A 25,354-nucleotide genomic window follows, 5' to 3' on the forward strand; every position below is an offset into this window, starting at 1 on the left:
GCGCCCATCTTTTTGAACAATTTTAAGATATGTTTTCATAACTAAATTAGTCTTGTAAATTCTATCGATTTGCCTAAAAACTTTTTTCCACGCCCACTCTGACGCCCTAATCCCGCACAGAACTGCACGCCCACATTTTTAAACCATTTTTCGATATTTTTTATATTTTTCGTAAATTTCTATCGATTTGTTAAAAAACATTTCGTCAATATAAAATAAAATATCACAACATCATTTTTCTCGGTGTGTCATAATTCTATTTTTTTGTGTTTCCTTAAATGAATGAAAGTGTTTTTAGTCTGGCTGTTTTAACAAGCTAAAGTTTTCATTGATAATAATTTTACTTCGTTTATTTTCGGGTACTCTTCATGTTTCAATATTTTAAGATTAAATATTTTTATTCTTGTTAATTGTAACTGATTTGAAATATATTATTATATTTTTATATATTTTATTATTATTATTATATTCAAGGAAGGTACTTAAATAATATCTAAGAAAAAAAAGGCGAATTTTATGTAGTGATTTTCTAACGATGCTATATGTACAACGAATGCAAAGGATGCTATACAACGATAGCAAAGGATAAAGAGGGGCTTCTTAATTGCAGAGCGAACAGCAATGCTAAGCCAAAGGTAAAGGTGCGAGAATATTAGAGAGAGCGCAAGAGAGGGGAGCTTTTTTCTGGGTGTTAGCGTGGTAAAACAATGGAAACAGGCTCTTAGTTAGGTCATGTCTCTGCTAAGGGTGCTGGCTAATCGTAGTTGGGCTGGAGCTGGTAACTCTCAAGAATTTCCACACCTCCGGGCCGGACTAAGGTGTCATTCGACCCGTGCCGAAAGTCTGCCAGGCTGGGGGCCCGTTTAGGAACTAGCCCAGTCGATAACGGAGTGTCCGGGCAAGTGGCGTCCGCCCGGTCTAGTTAGCCTTACCCGGGTACTGCGGATCTCTGCCCTGGTGGACCGTTTATTTCTCTGCAACTCGTGGGTACTATGAACAATAGACCAAATAACTTTAAAATACCTCAGGCCTTGTCTGCGGGAAATGTCGCAAGACAATTTGAGGACCGTCTTCTTGACGGAGAGCGGCCTACTTCGGTGGTAACACCAAAAAATGCTCCTAAACGGAGTGCGCGAACGGCACAAGCACGCCCAGTTGCGGGAGGGAAGTATCGGGCAGCCACACCAAGTCACTCGAATGTGGTCCAAGCCGGCAAAGCGGGACGGGCTAAAAACCCATTACCGCAACTTGGTCAGCCTGGGGCCCGGGATAACCCTAACCAAAGACACTAGAATAACAAGATGCGTAACGCCATACGATTTTTTGGCACGCGATTTTTCGTGGCTCTAGAGGTAGCTCCAGGTAGCTCGAGTTTTTGTTCGAGAGAGAAAGAGCGGAGAGCGCTACAGCAAACAGCTCTTTTCTAAGCATACAGTGTTAGCAGACAACTGTATGTGTGCACACGTATGCTCATGCATTGTAAATTTGACAAAATATGACCTTCACCTTAGAAGTTCGTTGACTTTAAATCTATATTATTTTTTATCAATTGGCACCATGCGAAAAATTCTTGTTTTACATTGCCTTAACGTTATTATTATTTAAATAAAGCTTAGAAATAGTAATAGCCGAATCTATGTACATCACAAAATAAATTTCGAAAATTTTCTTTATATTAGAATACTTGTCATTAGGCCGTCATCACCTAGGCCGACGAAGACTTACAATATTCTCGATTCTTGTCTCGAAATAAATCCAAAAGTCTTTTAGGGAATGCTTACAGAAGCATTTTAGGGAATGCATCCAGAAACCTTTCAGGGAATTCTTAAAAAAACACTTCGGGGAATGCTTACACAAGCATTTCGGGGAATGCTTACAGGAGCAAACCTCAGGTGTTTGATTCTAATAAAAATATTTTTTCAGCCGTGGACTTTACCGTCTGGCTGATGGGTTTTGTATTTGAAATTAATATTTGGTGATGTTCTGCCAACAAGATGACCTCAATGTGATTTTCAAGAATCGAATTACTTTTAGTTTATGCCGCGAAAAACCGATTGCATTCCTCAGAAATAATCTTAAACAAGTCCTTTTACTTTTGGACTGCTGCGATGCAAGAAGTTTTGGTAAAGTGTTTTTCATAAATGTCCACGATAGCTTTTGGAAAGTGATCTGTGCGGGAGCAGGGTCACAAAAAAAACAAAAATGGCGGATCTGTATGAACGGAAAAGATAAATTCTTACCTTCGCCGAAGCCACGCGGTTTAAAAAAAAACTATATGGGCGAGCAGCGGTCGATCGATAAGGTACAAAACAATAAAAAATTGATTAAGACGACGACATCGATGGCAGCGCCGGAAAATAATCTTAAATCAACAAATCCATGGGACTACATACATGCCCAGGAGTCTGTTCCTACTGATGGAAAGCGCCGTGCAGTCACATATAATATGTGCAGAGCTCTTCTCCTACATACAGCAGAAGCGACAGAGTTCACTGTCTGCAATGCCAATCTTGTGCAAATGGCTGTGAAGTCGGCAATACCCCGTAAGCAGGCCAGTCAAAATGCGCACGGTGTTTTTCCCGAGTGTCATTAAGGTCTTGAATCTTTTGTGGTTATATTCGCGAAGGAGAATCTTAGACTGTCTAAGTCCTGGTAGGTGTTCCCAGAAGGACAGACGTTTTTCTTCCTCTATTGACTTAATTAAGCCCAGTACTCTGTGGTGACCAACACCACAGAATGGTTCGGGCCCAATTAGAGGGTTCTCTGCTCCTTTCCTGGCTAGCTCATTTCCCGGGATGTTGTTGTGTCCCGGGACCCACCTTATTGTGAGTTTGTTGACAGCTCCTAGTTTGTCTAGGGCTGTCCTCACTTCATTTACTAGCTTATATGTTATCTTAGCGCCTTTATGACTGCTTGACTATCAGACAGTATAGGAATGTCCTTGCCACGATAGTTCCTTTGCAGATTAAACTCCGCACAGCGTCCAATAGCACAGACTTCAGCTTAAAAAAAGGCTGGTGTATCTGCCCATTGATTGGTGGTATTTTAATCTGGGGCCACTTACCTCGTCGGTGAAGGATCCGTCTGTATACCACTTTATTGTTTGTGGTTTCATAGGGTGTACTTTCCCCAGGGTTGTCCAACTGTTTTTAATACTGAGATGAGTGCTGAAGTTCTGAGCGAACCTGTGCTCAGCTGGCATCTCATCCCTTGGTTGCATCAGCAAAGGGATATCCCTTTTTAGGCTTTCAGCATCCTTTCTTGTAAGGTTGCAGTCAATTCCTGCTCCCTCAATTCTTATTAGGGTGGCTTTCCGTTTCATTTCAATGACGATATGAAGCGGCGTTACCTCCATTAGTACTTCTAGGGCTGCAGTGGGACAGGTGCGCATTGCTCCTGTCATGCATATGCAGGCCATTCTTTGTAGCTTATGAAGTTTCACCTTAGTGGTGCTAAAGAGTGCTCTATCACCTCACGCTATTACACCATAGGTTAGTATGGGTCTGACTACCATGAGGTACAGCCATCTTATTATGCGTGATGAGGTTCCCCACGACTTTGCAGCAATTTTCCTACACGTAAAAAGTGCTCTGGTGCACTTATCAATTGTGTTACCGACATGAGTTTTGAAGCTAAGTTTGGAGTCGAGGCTTATCCCAAGATACTTAACTTCTTTGCTGGCCCCTATGCGACATTCTGACAGGGTTTTTGCCTTCATTCTCTGTAGCTTGTACCTCTTCGGATCAGTCTGTCCAGCAGCTCGTCTACCAGCAGAGAGGCGAGAGGACACCCCCTTGGGGGCATCCCCTTGTGGTAGATACTGTGGACGACTGTCCTCCCTTGATCCATCTACTACTGCTACTACTACTACTGGTTGTTGCATCTAGTCCTCTTCTTGCCAGGGATGCGTTGACCGCCTCATGAGAGGTATTGTCGAATACACCCTGTATGTCTAAGAAGGCACATAGCGCCACTTCCTTATGAGTAAGTGAATCCTCAATAAGGCTTTTCAGAAGATATAGGGCAGTATCAGTTGATCTGCCCGCCCTGTAGGCATGCTGCGTCCGTTGGAGCGGATGCTCTACAAGCAGAGTGCTTCTAATGCTGACATCCACTAGTTTTTCCAACGTTTTTAGCAAAAACGATGTCAAGCTGATGGGTCTGAACGACTTCGGATCAGTGATGTCTTTCTTTCCAGCTTTTGGAATGAAGACCACTTTTGCTATACTCCAGGCAGTAGGTATGTGTCCTAAAGCTAGGCTGCTGATCAGTATTTTCCTGATCGGCACTGCGAGCTGATTTAGCGCTCGTTGTAGCAGGATTGGCTGAATGCCATCTGGACCAGGAGATTTGTAGGGCTGGAATGTACCAATTGCCCATCTTAATCTCTCCGTTATTACTATTGATTTTGCTTTGGCCCAATCAGTAGCGTACGGTCTACTTTGAGCCGTTACCGGGGTATTCCCATCCGTTTAAAGCGTGCTTCCCGGAAATTGAGTTGCCAGTAGTAGCTCAAGTTTCTCCTTACTTCCAATAGTATAGGAGTTATCCTCCGTACGTAGTGCCTGATTTGATTCTGGCACTCCTTTGGAGATCCTTCCTTCGTTTGGCTTTCCTGATTTCATGGTTGTACATAGTTCCGGTAGGCATCCCAGTTCCCTTCTCCTTGGTCGTTCCACCATGGAGCATCTTTTTCCCTCTTGGCTCGACCAAGGGAGCAGTTTTCTCTAAACGCGTTAGTAAGACACGAGTTAATATCTTCTACGGCGGCCTCCAATTCTAGAGTGGTACGGAGTTTCCCGGTTACCCCAGAAGCTGGATTCCGCAGTAAGGAGGCATTGAACCCTTCCCAGTTCGTATTCCTGGGATTGCGCCTACGATCGGTACATTCTAGATTTAGCCCTACGTTAAAACGAATAATTCTGTGATCTGACATTGACTCCTCAGGAGGTATGTGCCAGTCGCTTATATGCGAAGCCACTGATCTGCTGGAAAGTGTAATGTTCAGAACCTCAAATCTTACCCTGGTAACAAATGTCGGAACATTGCCGACATTTAGGATTTCTAGATTGTTATTCAAGTTAAATTCTAAGAGTGACTCACCTCTTTGATTTACGTCGCTGCTGCCCCATATCACGTGATGTGCATTTCCATCACATCCGATGATGATGGGTGAGTGTGTCCTCTTGCAGTATTCTGCCAGTGCAGTGATTTCGGGCGGTGGGCACGCCTCGTCACCGGCAAAGTATACCGATGCCACCACAGTCTTCTTGGTTGCTCCCACATCTTCTACCACGATCGGTACACAGTCCCGCGTGGGAAATTCTGTAAGTATATAATAATTAATATTTATACATGCCAGGATACAGGCTCTAGGGCTAGAGGCCCGTTGATCCCAAATTACCTTGGCGTTCTTCACGTACAGTCCTTTTATTCCCTGGTTATACCAGGGTTCCTGTACCAGGGCTAGCCCAAGATGTTGTTTGGTGAACATCCTTGCCAGCACAGCCGAGGCCGCCTTGGCGTGATGGATGTTCACCTGAGCGATCCCTGTACTTCCGACATCGTCGTCGTTGCTGATCTGGAGATACCCAGATCACCATCCAGCGGTATCGCTTAATCCTTACTCAGCAGGTCTAGTTCCATGCCTAGCTCCTGAGAGGATATCGGGGTCTGATCCCCCATCTCGATGATGGTCGCATCAAGATCCTCATCATCCGCCAGATCGTCGCTGGATTCGGAGAGCTATTGGGCTTCTCCTTCTCCGCGGAGACTGGTGGATTTCGAGGAGTCTCGACCTGTCTTGTGCCGGATTTGATCGCTTTGGCCTTCTTTAGACCACAAACTGAGAAGCTCTCCAAACCTGAAGCTCACCTTGTGGTCACTAGAGATAATCTTGGCGCACGAGTTGTCATCAATGCCAAGGCTGAGGAGCGAGCCACCACCCTCATTCTTCCTTGATATAAGACGTCAATTCTATGATCCACTTTGTTGTTTTGTAGCCTGCCCTGGGGCAGAAGATGGTGATGTTGTGTGACGATGGCAGGTCGTCGCCCATCCTTACCTCCAGGGAGACATCGCTCCACTTACTGAGGCTGGGGACTGCTGATTGCAGCCACTCAGCAGTGGTTGCGTTGCGGCAGTCCACTATCAGGTGGCCCACCCTGAAGTGGATTCCTCCAAACTAGGACTATTTCCTCCAGTAGTGCGTCCTCGAGCTGTGAGAGGTTCTCACTGCTGAGGACGACTTTGTGGTACCCCTCTGGTACGACCGCAACCTTAATGGCCCCAGTTACGGCTGCATAGATAGCTTGCGTACCTCAGTTGCCTTTGCAGCCCATGAGGTACTTGGGCCATAGAAGGGAGCAGTCAGAGCAGGCCTGCTCTTCTCTACCTTCTACCTCTTAGGCGTTTCCGTCGGAGGTGTCAGAACCTCAAATCTTACCCTAGTAACAAATTTCGGAGCATTGCCAACATTTAGGATTTCTAGATTTTTATTCAAGATAAATTCTAAGAATGACTCACCTATTTGGTTCACGTCTCTGCTGTGCTATATAAAGATTGCTGGTTTCTTATAGTGTAAATATTTAGCATAAAATCGAATTATTTCATCATTTTATATTTTGTATCCTTGCATTGTGGTTGTGTTTCTTCGCCGTTACTGTTGGAGCGTTGCGAAAACGATGCTGCACGACGATGCGTCGCGACGTTGTCGCCGAGTGTGGTTTGTGGTAATTGCGGGGCAGTTAGAAAAACGAGCAGATCAGTATGCATGAGTTATCGCATGAGTTATAATTAAGGAATGCGGAGTTCCTTAAGTCGTGGTAAAATTTGAAAGTTTTCTGTAAATGCCCGAAAATCCAAGTTCCGATTTAAGTAAGAAGACGTGTGGCTTGTTCGGTCACAATTATACCTCTGCCGAGAGAAGTAAATAGGAAATACATAGTTTTTTAAATACTACAAGTGTAAGTGTTAATCCATAAGTGCTGCGTCGCAGACTCTTGAGTGGGCGAATTTATGGGAAATTCCGAAGTGCTGTGTTGCCTACTCTTGATCTTAAATAAATAAACGCACGCTACTACAAAAAAAAAATAAAAAATTCTTTTCTGAGCCGAACTCCTATTAGGAGGAGGAGTAGGGGTTTCCTGTCAAAATGTCATGTAAACATTTTTTCTGGTGGCAACGGCCTAATAAAATTCGATGTTTATATTTTGGTTATTTGGTACTCCTTCTAGGGTAAACCGGGGTGGATTAGTTGGAGGGTCTGCGTGCCGGTTGGAACCGATAACTCCTGCGAAAACATCGAAACGCGCTACACTCTAACGGAAGACGAGCATACGACATATACAAATATAATGATTACATGTACAAGTTAACACTCTAACATTTAAATATTACAGAGAACCCAGTCTATGACGCTAAGAACAATCACAGGTTCTCTATGGTATAAATTATGAAGTTCCGTTATTCCAGCGTTGAACCAGAGACTTCTCTCCTGGCCGGTAGCGGTGATTGGACGTCTTGCGTCAGAGTCTGATTATGGGGTTCCGTTATTCCAGCGTTGATCCAGAGACTTCTCTCCTGGCCGGTAGCGGTGGTTGGACGTCTTGCGTCAGAGTCTTCTCCTGAAGATTACGTTGGAGGGCTTGACTTCGCCCCCTTAGGTGTATTGACTAGCCTTGTGGCGTAGCCAATGTTTAGAACCACACCAGCTACGAACCAGAGTTTAGGCGAACCTTCAGACTCCACGTCATCCTTAAAGCTTTGGATGGAGAGCAGGTTCTCGTTATTCATCCGGTGTAACAGAAGGATGCTGAGCACGGGGTCGTGCCCGACGATGTTAAATAATGAAAAGCGCGCAATGCCTGGCTGCTTGCTTAATGCTTTCCGTAAGTTTACGAACTCGGAGCCATTGATGGTCGCCGTTCTCTCGAAGGTCACCGGGTGGGTTCCCTCGACCAGTATTCCTGGGCTGCCGTCGGTGCTAACGCGAGCTGAAGCTTCGTTCATAATCACAACGCCGTCATCTACGGGAGTTACTTCCTGCAAGCGGCTGGGTTGAGTGCGGCATTGGGCTGCACTCCCTGCGTGGAGTGAGCGCGCACAAGATTCGCGCCGAGACCGCTCGCAGAACGTGAAGTGTGTGGTATCTGTGCATCCTGTGAGCGCAAAGGTGTCATGTTGGCATTCGGCCAACGTTTACTCGTCGAGGCGTAAGATGATGTGTTGGTGGGATACAGGGTAAACGGCGACTTTCTTGCAACTGAACTTGACTCTGGGATGGGCAATTAAAATATGAATACTGTTCTCAGACTGGAGGACTCTAATCTTGGATGCTTCTATTAAGCTGATGATACGGGTGACCTGTTCTACAAGAGACTTCAAGTCGGCATGGTCAAGGATCGTGGGATTTACAATGTTTGATTTGGCCAAAGTAATAGTGAGAATTAAATTTTGAATTTCAGTAGAAAGCATCCTATTTCTTGCCAATAACGCTTCGTACAAGTGTGGAGTGTCAACCAAGTCGCTTTTACGGGCACTGATCACCTTATTGATGGCGTCAGTTAACTTGTTAATCTGGTTCTGGGTTTCGGAATTTATTGTTATCTGCCGGGAATTAGACTCAACTAGTTTAGCCTCAGTGATCTTTATCTTTAGAAGGTCCGTTGCATCGGGAGTACCAGCCACTACCTTTAAAGCTGTACCTAGGAAATCTAGACTCCTGGCAATCCTATGATGGACCTTAAGGACGGACAACAAAGTTCTAAGGTGGTCCGTATCGACCTCCAGTAACTTACGCATATGCGATTGGGGAAAAGACTCGGATAATTTTCCTGTCTCGTCTATCATAACCGCGAATTCGGACAAGTTGCTTGAGTGCTTTCTTAAAGTAACCTACTACCTAACTGCAAGGAGAGTGCCTACTTAAGGTTGTCCTTGTGGACCACCCTCCCCTTAATAAGAACAGACGTTCCCAGGTCTGCTTGCACTTTTTGTTCCGTGCATAGTGGGGTTAGTTTATTTCCTAACCTCTTGTTGTTCTTTACAAACACGCGTTCTCCTACCTCAAACACACGGTTTTGACGGGAAGGGTTGCATCTTCCGATGCTGTCTTGCTGAGCCTTTGCTAATCTTGCCTTGATTTCCAGGCAGCGCTCGTGGGCCCCTGAGTGAAGAACCTCAATTGGTCTCTCACGAGTAACTGAGTGCACGGTTTTGTTATATTCCACCATGGCTCTCAAGATTAGTTCTACTGTGTCATTTGTCTTTTTGTCCAACTTCAGGCATCTGGCTATTTCTGCCAAGGTGCTGTGGAACCGTTCAACTTGGCCAACTTGAACGCTGTGCAGAGGAGGCGCGTTCACAATGTCGATGTCGTAGTTGTTTTTGAGCATTGACGTGATTGTCTCTGAGTTGAAAGCGGTCTCATTGTCGCAATAGATTGTTTTGATGGTGGGGAAAAGGTTAACAATCTGCAATAGGGGGCCAGTGATGTCCACTATTGTCCTAGATGTAACCGGTTGCACTACTGCAAACTTAGAGAATTTGTCAATGCACGTCAAGAACAGCCCCCTGTCTGTTGAAAATATGGCAATGTGCACCATTTCGCCAGCATAACTGGGGATGGGAGTTTCCCCAAGCTCTTGCTTTTTCGGGTGCCTGTCGTACTTTGCTTGGGTACATACCCTGCAATTAGCAACCACTTCCTTTGTCATGCTGCCCATTTTTGGAAAATAGTAGTCTCGAAGGACTTGCTTGATATTTTCCTGCGCGGCTCTGTGTGCACGGTTGTGCTCTGCAGTGACAATTTCATATTGTTCGTTTTTATCAGTTATATCCGAGACGACATTCTTGCAGTGCCGGAATTGAGTGGCTGGGAAGTGGGTAATGAGGTCGTGTTGGAAGCTTGCCAGTGTAGGCAAGTCGCAATGGATAGCATTCACGACGTCAGGGTTGACAACTTCTTTGAGCGTAGGTAACAGGTAACTCTTGTCAGTGAAACTGATCAAGTGGCGAGTTTTGCTTCGGAACAGCACTAGGCTTCGCTTAAGCGGGAAACGTGCTGCCTCCAGAATGATCTGGTTCCTAAAGCAATTTAAGGGTTTATCTGTGGTTTCGACCGTGTAGGTCAGGGACAGCTCACTGTGAATAGTCGCAGCGTCTGACTGGGGTTCGTCTTGTAAGGCGTTAAGATTTTGCCTGGACAGTGCATCTGCCACGAAATTTTCCTTGCCAGGTTTGTAGAAAATCTTGGCATTGTGTTGGTCTATATAGGATTTCCATCTCTTAATCTTAGCGTTCGTGTTTTTGTCGGCAACAGCGAACGTGAGAGGCTGATGGTCGGTGAATATGTTGATTTCCCTAGAGCCGTACAGAAAGTTTTGAAGTTTACCTAAGGCCCATACAATGGCTAGCAATTCTCTTTCGTTTGTGGCATAATTTTGCTCAGTCTGTCTCAGGGTGCGGGATATCATGGTGATCGGCCTACCTTCTTGCGAAAGGACTGCACCAATGCCACTTGCTGACGCATCTGTGGTGAGGCCAAAGGGCTTTTGAAAGTCGGGGTATTTGAGTATGACATCCTCTGATGCCAGAATGCTACGAAGCCTTTGAAATGCGTTGCGTTGAGTTTCATTAAGCTCCACACAAATCTTCTTAGACATATGCCTACTCACCGAGCCGTTTTCCCCTTTCAGGATGTCAGTTATCGGGCGAGCTATGGCTGCAAAGTCTTTAATGAAGACTCTGTAGTAGCTGGCCAAGGAACGATCTAACACTGTAGACACTTTTGGGTTCAGGATATTCCTCAATGGCCTTTACCTTTTCCGGGTCGGACTTAGTCCCATCCTTGCTTACGATGAAGCCGAGGTACTCAACACTGTCTTTGAAGAACTTTGTCTTTTCCTGGCTCACTCTCATATGCGCCTCGATCAAGCATTTCAGCACCGTGTCGATGTGGCGGACATGGTCGTACTCGTTTCTGAGAAAATTATGACATCATCTACATAGACGTAACATATTTTCCCGATTTGCTCTCTCAGCACATCGTCTAGGGCTCTTTGAAAAATGCTGCTTGCATTTCTCAAGCCGAACGGCAGACGGCAAAACTCGTATTTGCCGCCATTCACCGAGAACGATGTCTTCTCGCGGTCGTGTTCCGCGAGGTAAATTTGATGATCCCCTGACTTCAGGTCAAGGGTAGTGAAGAACTTTGCCTTGCCCAGATTCGCTAGAATCATGGGAATGCTAGGCATCGGGTACCGGTCAGGAATAGTTCGCTCATTTAGCTTCCTAAAGTCAATGACCAACCTCTTGTTCTGGTTCCCGAAGGCGTCGGTCACCTTTTTGTCAACAACCCAGGTCGGGCTGTTATAGGGAGACCTTGAGGGCCGGATGATGCCGTCTTTCAGCAGTTGTTTGACCTCGTTGTTCACAAAGTCGGAGACACCCATAAGGTTTGGGTACGCTCTTGAGTACACCGGTTCATTATCAACTGTCCGAATTGTGGCAGTGACAGCGGTGTTAGAAGGAAGAGCTTCATTTGTCGTGGAGAAGGCTTTCTTCCTCCTTATTATTGTGTCCTTGAACTCCTTTTTAACGGAGTCAGGTACAACAATGTCGTTTACATCAGTGAAATTAACACTGGGGCAGCTGAAATAGTGAAGCTTTTCAGCGATGCCCTGGTATTCTAGGGAGTCCTCTGCAAGGTTGAGCTTTACCCCGGCCTGTGTTAACAAGTCCAAGCCTATGATAGCGTCGAACGCATCGAGAGAATCTAAAAGGAAAAATGGGGAGGTGTGCTTGAAGACTTTCATCAAACATTTGTGTTTGATTTCGGTGGAGCCGTGTATTGAGCTCACCGAGAAAGGGCTGGCGACCGGCATCACATTTTTCAGCTCCTTTACGGGCTTAATGTAGTTTTTTTCCGCGCCGGTGTCGATTAGCATCTTTAAAGTTCTCCCAGCCAGCCGTCGTTCGATGAACGGCAACCGGGAGCGTCCCCTAAAAAATTCAACGAGTCGTCACTGGGAGCGTACTCATTTTCGCTGTCGATTTCCTCGACTGCAGCCTTTGCTGCCTTTTCATACTCCTCTTTGGTCTCTTTTTGCTTAGGAGCCTTTTGGACAACGTTATTAAGACGTTGTCGTCTCGGTCCTGTCGAGCGTTCTGAGGAATTTCTCCCCTTAAATGCGTTCGATTCATTAGGGTGATTCTGATAATGTTCAGTGCGCTGCCTGAACCTGGAGGATGGATCGACCTCCATAGGCTGGGGTGCTTGCGCCTGAGTGTCCTTGTTGGTTTGACCGCTGTTTTTCTGTCGTTTCATGAAGTGGGGATTTCTGACCTGTCCCTGTTCTTCTTTGTTTGATTTACCCTGGAAACGGCTCTTGCCGTCTGCCGCCGAATGCGCTCGCTCCTCTACGGCCTTGGCGTAGGAGTTAGCAAACATGCTTCTCTCTATGCTTGCTTCTGCTTCTCTAGCTAAGGCCAGTGCAGATGGCAAGTCTTTTGGTCGGGCCGGGAAGACCACAGCTCTAAGGGCCTTTTTGAGCCCTGAAATAAAAGCATGCAGGGCGTCGGCTCTGACCTCAGCATTAAGCAGGTCAGCACCCTCTTGTTCATGCGTCATTACGATTTTGTTTGTGACAAGCGTTAGCTTCCTTTCAACTTCATCGTAGTATTGCATTAATGGTAGGTCTCCTTGCCTAACCATTTCCAATCCTTGCCTCAACAGGCGTAAGGATGTTTTGTCCGAGTATGTGCAGTCTAATCTGGCCAAAATAGCATCGAAGTTCAATACCGTATTATGGGATACGAGTAGAGCCCCGGCTGCGCCACGGATTTTATTCCTTAATATGGCAACAGCCTGATAATGGGTACTGCTGCCATTGTATGGTTTAAACAGCTCGCAGGCGTATATGGCCGATTGCCTCCAGGCCACATACTCGTCTTGGGTACCGGAGAACTCCGGTACCGATTTTATTATATCAAGGGGAATTTCGCACCTAACCTCGGGGTTGACAGACTTTTTCATATGTTATGATTTGCGGTGCTTCCACCTGCAAACTCTGTACCCGCGCAGCTAGGGAATTTAGTTGAACCTGGAAGTGGGATTGCTGTTGCGACAATGCCTGTCTGACGGCATTGTCGATAAGAGCTTGAATCTGACTGGGGTCCATAGTATCATGTACCGGGGCCCTATCCAACGCCTGACCTACTGCTTGGCCTACTTGCTCCTCCTCCCACCTATCCTCGCTTTCGTATTCGACCTTAATACTTCTGTAGTTATGTGCCCAATTCATTGGTTGTTGGTTGGCACAACACAAATATACAGTTGCCGAGCCCAATTGATCGGCTAAGTGGTGTGGCAAGAAAGAGTATGCTATAATTATTTATAGGGTATGCAACAATTATTTATCTGTTGAAGGTATGCAACAATTTTTATTAACAGGGGTATGCAATGAAAATGTTTGGTTTTAAAAAAGTATGCAGCACTTATTTTTATAAGGTTTTTTTTTTTTTTAATAACTAATTCTATTTATTAAGGTTTCAAAAGGAATCGTTCAGTAATTCCTCTGAACTTAACCTAATGTGTGATAAAGATAAATGAGACCAAGTGGTATCTTAATTATAAAGTACAAGAGAAAGAAAAAATCTAGTCTAGTTATTAATTACTTAGTATGTAATATGTTATATTATCCTCCGGGTAAGGAGATCGCTGGGGTTTACCCTCTTCAGTCTTCGGAGGGAGATGGGATTAGCTAGGATAGTTGCTAGTCGGTTCGGGTGGACCATAAGCCTGTCGGCATAACGGCTGCTATGGAAATTGATCTGATCCCCCTAGCCGATAAAATAAAAATTGCACACTTTTTATTGCCTAGCCTATAAAATAAAAATTGCATACTTTTTATTGCCTAGCCTATATATAAATATTTCATACCTTACTCCGATGACACTGCCATGCTGGCGTCTCATCCTTCACTGAAAACTGCCTCTAACGCAGTCCAGGAATAGCTGCATGCAATCGAAAAATGGACTGCCAAATGGAATGTGGCCATTAACTCCTCAAAGTCAGCCTGTGTAACTTTTTCCCTGCGGCCCGGAACGTGCACAGATCTGACTTTCGATAGAAACCCTATCAGCAATTTTACATCGCACTGCTACCTAGGAGTTCATCTAGATCGGAGACTGACCTGGAGGGCCCACATCACGTCGGTCAAATTTAAATCACTGGCGAAGATAAAAAAGCTCGACTGGCTCTTCCACTCCAGCAAACTTCAGATGAGCTCTAAGACTCTTTTAATCAAAGCCATTCTTGCTCCAACGTGGAGTTATGTCATCCAGGTGTGGGGAACTGCCGCCAAATCCCAGCTTAATAGGCTCCGTGTGGTCCAGTCGAAAGCTGCACGTCACGCATCTGGGCTCCCCTGGTACGTGAAAAACTTGGTTATCGAAAGAGATCTGAAAGTTACCCTTCTTGGGGACCAGATCAATTTTCACAGCAGCCGTTATGCCGACAGGCTTATGGTCCACCCGAACCGACTAGCAAATTTCCTAGCCGAACCCATCTCCCTTCGAAGACTGAAGAGGGTACACCCCAGCGATCTCTATTCCCGGAGGATAGTATAATATATTATACATCAAGTAATCAATATGTACTTTATAATTAAGAAACCACTTGGTCTCATATAGTTTTTATATACACATTAGGTTAAGTTCAGAGGATTAACTGAACGATTCCTTTGAAACCTTAATAAATAGAATTGTTTGTTATAAAAAAAAATGATGAAATCAATTTTCGTTGCATATCCAATAAAGACTTATTATATTGCATACTTTTTCCTGCCATATTTAATAAGCCGATCGCTTGTGCTCCGCGAAATTTTTTTTTTTTTTTTTAATAATTTAATTATTAAGGCATACGGGGAAATCGTGGAGCCCCTTTTGTGTCCTTCTTTTTTATTAATTCAGCCCATTTGGGCACGCCGGCTAACTATAGCTAGCTTTTTCTAGTTTACAATATTTAATAAGCCGATCGCTTGTGCTCGGCGAAAGTATACTTTTGTGTTGTGTCAACCAATCAATGAGCTTGGCGGGTACATATAGAGACATAAAGGTTGAATACGAGAGTGTGAAGAGTTGGGAGGAGGAACGAGCAAACCCGATAGTAGATCAGCCGATAGCTAATCCCCCCATAAACAGCATCATGGATCCTGCTCAGATCCAAGCACTTGTCCAAAATGCCGTCTGACAGGCATTTGCACTATAGCAGTCCCAGTTTCAAACACAAATAAACTCCCTAGCTGCTCGGGTACAAAGTATGCAGGTGGAAACAGCGTAGATCATCACGTACAAATATGTTACTGTGAATCCTGAGATTAGGTGTGACTTACCACTAGACATAATCAAGTCCGTACCAGAGTTCTGTGGTACCCAAGATGAGTATGTGGCCTGGAGGAAATCGGCCATACACGCTTACGACCTATTCAAGCCCCATCACGGCAGCAGTGCTCACCACCAAGCTGTAGCTATCCTACGAAACCAAATTCGAGGCGCAGCTGGAGCTTTACTCGTATCTCACAATATGTGTTGAATTTCGATACCATTTTGGCTGCACGTACTCGGACATGACATACCTACGCCTACTGAGACAGGGATTAGAGATGGTCAGGCAAGCTGACCTGCCATTGATGTAATACTACGAACGAAGTCAAACAATTGCAAAAGGATGGCAATCAGGCCATCAAGGTCACCCTATAACAGCCCGACGTGGGTTGTTGACAAAAAGGGCACTGACTTCCTAGATTTCAGTAAGCTCAATGAGCGGACTATCCCAGACCATGCCTAGCATTCCCATGATTCTAGCGAATCTCGGAAAGTCGAAATTCTTCACTACACTTGATCTTAAGTCAGGGTATCACCATATACACTTAGCGGAGCATGACCGCGAGAAGACGTCATTCTCGGTAAATGGCGGCAAACACGAAGTCGTCTGCCGTTCGGCTTGAGAAATGCCAGCAGCATTTTTCAAAGATCCTTAGACGATGTACTAAGAGAACAAACTGGGAAGATTTGTTATGTCTATGTAGATGACGTAATAGTTTTCTCAGAGAACGAATTCGACCACGTCCGCCACATCGATACTGTGCTGAAATGCCGTCCGATTACAGATATCCTGAAAGGGGAAAAGGGTTCGGTGAGTAGACACATAAAAAGATTCGTGTTGAGTTTAATGAGTCTCATCGCAACGCATTTCAAAGCCTGCGTAACATTGTAACATCCGAGGATGTTATACTCAAGTACCCCGACTTCAAAAAGCCCTTTGACCTCACCACAGATGCGTCGGCAAGTGGCATCGGTGCAGTCCTGTTTCAATGATATCTCGTACCCTTAAACATCCCGAGCAAAACGAGAGGGAATTGCTGGCGATTGTATGGGCCTTATGTAAGTTGCAGAACTTCCTGTGTGGCTCAAGGGAAATCAATATACTTACCTCTCACATTCGCTGTTACCGATAAGAACACGAATGCCAAGATAAAGAGGTTGAAATCTTATATAGACCAGCATAATGCCAAATTTTTTTAGAAACCTGGCAAAGAAAATTTCGGGGCAGATGCCCTCTCTAGGCAGAATCTGAGTGCCTTACAAAACGAACCCCAATCAGACGCTGCTACTATTCACAGAGATCTGTCCCTGACCTACACTGTCGAAACTACTGATAAACCGTTAAATTGCTTCAGGATCCAGATCATTCTGGAGGCAGCACTGATTCCGCTCAAGCGAAACACAGTTCTGTTCCGAATCAAAACTCACCACTTGATCAGTTTCACTGACAAGAGTCATTTATTGCAAGCCCTAAAAGAAGTCGTTAACCCTGACGTGCCCACTCTAGTAAGTTTCCAACACGACCTCATTATGCATTTTTCGGCTTCCCAATTCCGTCACTCCATATGATAGGAACGAGCAGTTGGAAATCATTACTGCGGAACACAGCAGTGCGCACAGAGCCGCACAGGAAAATGTTAAACAAGTCCTTCGTGACTACTACCTTCCCAAAATGGGCAACCTATCCAAAGAAGTGGTGGTTAATTGCACGGTAAATTTTTATATTATATTATATTTTTTTTATTATATCAATTGTTTGGCCAGATTCTATAGATCTACCAAAATATTTTTTATTAAACTTACTTAAACACCGCTTAAGCGTTATCTTGTGTGTACAAATTATATATTCGTATCATTAAATACACCCTGCAACCAGCAGGGTTTATTGGCCCATGTCGCCCATTCTAAAATGTGTTATTTTTTTTATTTTTTCTCATTTTTATTAGTCTTGTAAATTTATATCGATTTCCAAAAAATACTTTTTGTACGCCCACTCTTACGCCTATAAAGCTCCCAGAACTACTATGCCCACACTTTAAAATTTGTTTCTCATTTTTTTCGCCAATAGATAATATCGGAATTCTAGAAAAATTATGAAATTTGGCGTTCGCTGACTAACAGAAAGTCGGAGAAGTCGACTCTAGCATTCCTATAGAATATCAGAGTTATTTGAAACTTTTTTTGTAAAAATAATTCTTTATTTATTTATTAGTTTATTTCCTGATGTAGCTACGCCCACTCTACCGCCCCAAACAACCCAAAAATGTCTCGGCCAAAATTTAATGAAAGGGCTTAAATCTTTTAATGTTATTGTATGCCTTGCCATTTTCTAAATCGTAAACCCAATAAAACATATTGTTTAGCTATTGAGCTTTTTCAATAGCTGTTGCGAATAATAAAAAACCGAAGAAAGTTTGCTTTTATAACGACAGTTTTTATTTTGCGAATAGTTATGCGTTTACGATAGCGATAATTGAATGCGTAAGTTTGGTCTTTTCCGAAACACGACGAATTGGCAACTGGCGGGCAGACAGCCGAAATGCAGCGCCCAAGCTTAACGTAGGTGGCTAACAACAACAAACAAGGAATGAGCGCCGTACAGATAAGTGCGTGCGAGAGCAGCGGTTTGCACTATGGGCATCGCAACTGCTACCACTGATTAATTTGACTTATAATATTAAAGAATATCATGCGGCTGCATGACCCAACATCCTCCCCCCATTGGAAGCTTGGCTTCCAACAGAGTCCTCAAGGGGAAGCAGACACAGCTTGTCCACTGCCCGCCCTATTACTCCAGACGCGGTCCTCAATTCTGCAACTCGAGCGTCGCCGTCTCTGCCAGGAATCAACTGCATGACTCTCGCCAAAGGCCATCTCAAAAGCGTGAGATCCTTCCAAGCGCTCCTTGGGAAGGTCTGCCATTATGTGCTCTATCAGCTGCGGCTTACTCCGAAAACATCTGATGCACCTGTTCACGGCCTTGGTAACCGTCTTCCTCCCCCCAATAGGCCAATATTGGGATCGAATTGCACCCAGAAGAGCTCGAGGTCCGGCATGAAGATTGCTTTCATGGTAATGCGAGATAATTGCTAGAGTCACCGGATGGGACCTTGGAAGGATTTTCGGGTGGCGGCCATCAAAGTCCAATGACGAATTCCGGAGGCGACCGCCTACTCTAAGAAGTCAAAATTGATCCAGGAACGGCGAGAGCGATGATATGGGACTAGACGAGGAAACTCTTCCCAACGTTTTTAGGGACTGCAGGTCCTCCCATAAATGCGCGCGCTGCACCAACCGCAGCATCATATGAGTACCCTCTTGAATGTGTGCGACTGTGAGCCCAGGATGACGAATTCCATTACAAAATTTGTAAATGTATGCAAATACTCGTTGCAGTGAGGGGTAAGAATTTGCAAATTTGGAGCTAGCAATTACATCCACGTACGGCGACTTTACGATGAACACACTTCGACGAAGCTCAAGCACCGGTTTGTAAGGACAAACAGCTGTTGGCCAATCTCTTTCAGGCTCCGTAATATAGGCGGGTCCATGCGACCAGAGTGACGATTCGCTAATCTCAGACGGCAGGGATCCTCTGGATAAGATGTCAGCCGGATTTAACGCTGTTGGAACATAACGCCAAGCCGTGACATCTGTCAGCTCCTGAATGGCAGCAACCCTATTTGCCACAACTATGTTTTCCTTGCTGGCTGAAGAAGGAACGCGTGAAGCTATTAAGGCGCTACCGCAAGGGCGCGCGCAGCCTCCAGACACAACCCAGCCCAGGCGAGTTTTTTGAAGCAGGGGCAGTCCTGGCAACAACTTTATCTGACCTACGCACAGCAGCTCATAAAACAGGCTAGCTCCTATTAACATGTCAACACGCTGAGCTTTATGAAATTCCGGGTCGGCGAGCTGCAGGTTTTCTGGAATATTCCAGTCCCCAATGTCCACATTAGAACTTGGCTGGCGATCCGTGATATTGGGAGCGATAACTGCTGTTATGCTCGTTGAGAAGTGACAGACCGAATCGCAATTCCTACCGAGAATCCATCAGTCGCGAAATTGGAATCCCCGATTCCAGCGACGGAGCCGGACGACCTCGACCTCTTAAGTTGCAGTTGATTTGCAAACCGAGAGGTGACCAAGTGCAGTTGAGAGCCAGAATCTAACAAGGCCCTGCAGGGAACGAACAGTCCCGATCGATTCTGCACTAGAACGGTTGCAGTGGCTAGCAGCACAAGGTCACTACCGAGATCCTGGGCAATTAGAGTAGAAGAATTCGAAAGAGGGGCAGAAGGCTCAGTGTGGGAGCTTGAAGACACCGGAACACGTGGCTGCGAGGAAGGCCGACCATCTAGATGGAGCAGCGTATGATGCCTGATTCCACAGGTGCGGCAGCGGCTCGAGCTGCATTGCCGTAGCTGATGACCTGCCTTTAGGCAATTCAGGCATAGTGCTAGTCTCTTTGCCTCGCGCAGACGATCTACTGGCGCTAAGTCTCTAAATTGCGGGCAATAATATATGGCATGCTCTGCACTATGGCAAAGCATGCAACCAAGAGAATTTTGGGTGGTAGCAACTAGCGTCGAGCGATTTCTGCCCACCTGAACGCTTGGCGCATAGGTTGCCATGGCGCAATCCACGGCCTCCAAAGTCCTACATCGCTGTTCCAGGAATGCAGCCATCGATTCCCACGACGGAATAAGGTTGGCAACGACCGGATCCTCCAAGCGCTCCTCCCACTTAGCTTGACTCGCCGCATCCAGCTTTTGCAGCAGCACTTGCACTATGATGCAGCCAGCGATTTGCTCAGTGGTGCCCAAACCTTTCAACGCACGAATGTGAGCGTTAAATTTGTCCGACAATTCCCGAAGCGATGCCACTGAACCATTCCGTACTACCCTTAAACCCAGAATCTCGGTGATGTGCGCCTGAAAAATGAGACGCCGATTGTCAAACCTTTTTTGAAGCAACTCTAAAGCCGCTTCGTAATTGCTGTTTGAAATCTCCAATGATCGGATAGTTTCCAGCGCTGAATCCCTCAAACATGACCGCAGATGTTGAAATTTCTCAATGTTGGAGAGGTCCGGATGGCTGTCGATTATACTCGTGAACACGGAGTAAAAATCAGCCCAGTTTGCGTAGCCTCCGCCAAACGTTGGCAGCTGCACAGGCGGCAACGGCATCGGCCTCGGTCGCGGCTGCGTTTGAGGACCACTACACTGGTGGGGCACAACACCTTCCGCAAGCGTTGAGTGCGGCGCGAAATGCACATTGCGTTTGGCTATTTCCGCGCGCACACTTGCCTTGAATTCAACGATGAATTCATCGAAAGACTCGCTCATTTCACTGCCAATTTCGTCGAAGTCCAATTCCTCCAGTTCTGTATGCAGGACATTGAAGGCACTTTGCAGCTCATCAATCTGCTCCAGCCTCACCGTAAGAGTGGGTTCGTCGTATCCGCTTAGCGTCTCATTAGACAGCGACGTTTGTAGCCTCTGCAACCTGCTGAACAGCGCATTGGCTTTGCGCTTTAAAAAGGTCACCCTGTTTTTTTCACCTTCAGCGGGCATAGCAACAAATCGCCTTTGATTCGGTTCAGCGGGAAGATGAGCACAAAATAGATGCCGAAAATGCAAGCGGGGTCAATGCACGCAACGATATATGTATCAATGTACGCAACGATATATGTATCAATGTATGTATATATGCAATGCTAGCTCGCTTAAACACAGCCACTATCACCGAAATCTCCACTCACTTGTCCAACCGATTGCGATTTAAGGTATTTATATTTATTTATAAACGGGATAAGTGCATTAATTAATGCATGCAAATTAACACGATCACGTCGGGGTCACCAACTGTTTAGCTATTGAGCTTTTTCAATAGCTGTTGCGAATAATAAAAAACCGAAGAAAGTTTGCTTTTATAACGACAGTTTTTATTTTGCGAATAGTTATGCGTTTACGATAGCGATAATTGAATGCGTAAGTTTGGTCTTTTCCGAAACACGACGAATTGGCAACTGGCGGGCAGACAGCCGAAATGCAGCGCCCAAGCTTAACGTAGGTGGCTAACAACAACAAACAAGGAATGAGCGCCGTACAGATAAGTGCGTGCGAGAGCAGCGGTTTGCACTATGGGCATCGCAACTGCTACCACTGATTAATTTGACTTATAATATTAAAGAATATCGTGCGGCTGCATGACCCAACACATATCGTTAAAAATCGGTACAGTCTGTAGTGAAGCTCATAGCACAGCGAACTGCCATAAGAACAAGGAAGACATCTCTGTTAAAATGTGCAGCAACTGCGGTGAAAGTCACACAGCGAACTGGCGTGGCTGTGTAGTATACAAGGAACTAAAGAACCGCCTTAACAAACGCGGAGAATCAATACGCGCTCAGACCACCCACATCGCTCACACTCCGCCACAATCGGGCCCGTCCTACACTGCACCCAACTGGGCAAGGTACGTGAAATATGTTTGTACTCACATGGAACCAACTCAAACAGTATTCACCGATGAGGATGTTGATCGCCTGGTCAAATCGATAGAGGAAACACTTGTTGCTGCAGCCAAGGCCTCTACACCTCCAGACACACACAAAATGACAAATCATAGCAAGATAAATCGTGAAATCGAACAGCTAGTACTTGAAAAACGAAGACTAAGAAGAGAATGGCAGAATCATAGATCCCCAACGGCTAAAGAACATCTAAAAATAGCAACACGTAAACTAACCAGGGCACTTAAGCTTGAGGAAGCCAACGCCCAGCATCTATATATCAAACAACTATCGCCCACCAGCAAAAGGAACCCTTTGTGGAAAGCACACAAAAGCATACAGCCACCGGCAGAAACAGTCGTTCCACTGCGAGGTGCCTCTGGAAGCTGGATACGCAGCGACGAAGATAGAGCTAATGCGTTCGCCGATCACCTTCAGAAAGTATTCCAACCAAATCCTGCTAGCAACTCATTTGTCCTCCCTGTAGTAACTAAAAGCTTGCCCTCTATAAATCCAGTAACATTCAGCCAAAGTGCGACAGCATCTATCATAAAAGATCTTAATCCCAAAAAATCACCTGGACATGACTTGGTGGCACCAAAAATGATCATAGAACTCCCACCGTGTGCGGTTCTGACCTTATGCCATCTCTTCAACGCTATTACGAAACTTGGATACTATCCCCAAAGGTGGAAAAAGGCGGTTATAGTAATGATGTCCAAGCCAGGCAAAGACAAAACGCAACCCTCATCCTACAGACCAATCAGTCTCCTAACGTGTCTCTCGAAACTGTTTGAGGCATTTTTAAAACAACTAACTCCCTACTTAAGAAGGCGAAATACAATACCATCGCATCAGTTTGGCTTTCGCAAAAATCACGGAACGATCGAACAGGTCAATCGCATCACAAACGAAATTCGTACCGCTTTTGAGCACCGGGAATACTGTTCAGCTATATTCTTAGATGTTGCACAAGCATTTGACCGAGTCTGGCTGGAAGGACTAATGTACAAGATAACAAAACTGCTTCCCCAGAACACGCACAAGTGTTCGAATCTTATCTCTTCAAAAGAGTGTTCTCAACCAGGTGTAACAGTTCGACTTCACACGACCGCGTTATCAATGCTGGAGTCCCCCAAGGTAGTGTACTGGGCCCCGTTCTTTACACCCTATTCACAGCAGACATGCCTACAAACTATCAGCTCACAACCTCTACGTTTGCTGACGATACCGCAATACTTAGCCGATCTAGATGCCCAGCAAAGGCAACAGAGCAACTTGCCTGCCATCTTAAAATAGTGGAAAGATGGTTTGCGGACTGGCGCATTAAGATAAACGAGACCAAAAGCAGACATGTAACCTTCACACTGAACAGACTAACCTGCCCACCCTGTACCCTGAACAATACATTTATCCCACAAGCAGACGTTGTAACATATCTCGGCGTTCACCTAGATAGACGCCTCACCTGGCGGCGACATATACAATCTAAGAGGACTCATATGAAGCTTAAAGCAGCCAATCTTCACTGGCTTATTAATTACAACTCTCCCCTTAGTCTGGAATACAAAGTACTCTTCTACAATACCGTGCTGAAACCCATCTGGACATACGGCTGTGAACTATGGGGAAACGCTTCAAAAACCAACATTGAAATCATACAGCGAGCTCAGTCCACGATTCTGCGAACTATCACTGGGGCACCATGGTACCTACGCAGCGAAAGCATCCATAGAGACCTCCACATAAACCTTGTCAATGAGGAAATTCAGATGAAAAAAAGTAAACATCAAGCAAAGCTCGCCGCACACGAAAATCCTCTCGCGAAGTCGCTTTCGCGAGTCTACAGTCAGAGCCGACTGAAGCGCAAAGATTCTCCAGCCCAGCAAAGAAATCCTAGGGCCGTCTCTAACTAATACAATTACTTCACATTGTAATTAATATAAGTTATATAATAAGATTTGAATAATTATTGTTAGTCTCACAAAAAGAGAAGATCAGATAAATAACGCAATAAGTTTAAAATCGGTACATAACCCTCGTCTTTTCATTGCTTAAAATTGCCAATAAAAAAAGCATATTAGCTTAACAGAGAGTTTTGTGCAATTGAAAAGAAAATTTTGAGAGCGATGGTGAGACGGAGCGAATATAGCAAGACAACAGAAGAGCAGATAGTGTCTGCTTGCTTTCAAGAGAGCAAGGGTACTTAGCTGAACTTTGGACCTTGTGACTAGACCCATCATAGAATAACGTTGTATAATAATGTTATTTGTTAGTCTCATTGTTTTTATATATTTACTGCAAAGGTATATACGCGTCAGTTGCCGATGGATTTATATGGATGATGGATGAATATCTTTTACATTAAATAACTAAATGAGATATATTGATTATTTCAATATATGTTTTGTTTATTTTATAGCTTTTAAGGAAAATGACTCTGACCATTAAGCCATGAACTGAAGTGAACCGGTTGTAGATACGATATAGACAAATGATTGCTTGCTGGCGATAAGGATAAAACGTGCTGACCATTTCGAGTAATGCGGCCAAGCTTGGCAGCTTCATTTTTAGTTTTTTTAATTTCAGCCGCAGCAAAATTAGCAGCTGCACGTGCCACCGCTGACTTGGATGCTGCAAGACGTCGTTCAATAGCCTCAGAGTGGTATATAGCAGACGCTGCTTGAGACTTTTGTTTCAATATTAAAGCTTGTGTTTGCTTTTCAGTGGCTATTCTTTGTTGATTTAACACATTTTCCTTTGCAGTCTCTAGTTGTTTCTGCGCAATAATAACATTAGCAGAGGCCAGCTTAGCCACTGAAAAGGCGTTTAACACTTCACTGGATGTGGGGCCAAGTCCAAGCGAAAGACTGCTGCTCCAACCTTGGTCCCAAAGCTGATGACTAAGATCTCTTGCAGTGCTTATGCGTGTCCATTTAGCTATGTTTTTCAGGCCGATTTCCCCCTTTGGTAACGTTATCGATCTGAAATCACACCGCACATTAACAGTTAATGCCATTATTGCCATCAATTGGACGACACCACAGCGATATTTTCTTATAGACATTTTAAGGTAAGGAAACAAGAGAAAATCAATAAGTACTGAACTTTTTGGCTGGTGCCAATACTATTTATAGGAAAAATTTCGTTTATACTAAATTGGTCACGTTTCTTATTTTAAAACTGTAATTGCTGTAACTATCAGACACACCGGTCACTTCGTAAAAAACCAGTTCGAAAAGAAATATACCTTCAAAAAATGTGTGCAGCCGTCGATCTCAAGCTAGGAAAGACTATTCAAAAGAAAAAGAAAAATCGGCATTAATGAATTGTAATCCTGGCAATTATACATTAAATGAACTAAAAGCTCTGTGCGTGCAAAAAAAAAATTAAAAGTAGCGGCACAAAAATCGAATTGATTAAAAGACTTGAATATATTAAATTTGAGTA

General features: G+C 44.8%; 1 protein-coding gene across 1 annotated transcript; it reads right to left on the reverse strand.

Moving 5' to 3' along the window:
• Positions 1-24,237: 24,237 nt before the first annotated feature.
• LOC117137324 lies at positions 24,238-24,987 on the reverse strand. The gene has a single exon (XM_033298712.1). It carries the CDS (start codon positions 24,969-24,971, stop codon positions 24,330-24,332), a length of 642 nt encoding a protein of 213 aa, XP_033154603.1. The 5' UTR covers positions 24,972-24,987; the 3' UTR covers positions 24,238-24,329.
• Positions 24,988-25,354: the final 367 nt, after the last annotated feature.

The sequence above is a fragment of the Drosophila mauritiana genome, chromosome 2R, assembly GCF_004382145.1.
Source record: "Drosophila mauritiana strain mau12 chromosome 2R, ASM438214v1, whole genome shotgun sequence".
NCBI classification, from domain to species: Eukaryota; Metazoa; Arthropoda; class Insecta; order Diptera; family Drosophilidae; genus Drosophila; species Drosophila mauritiana.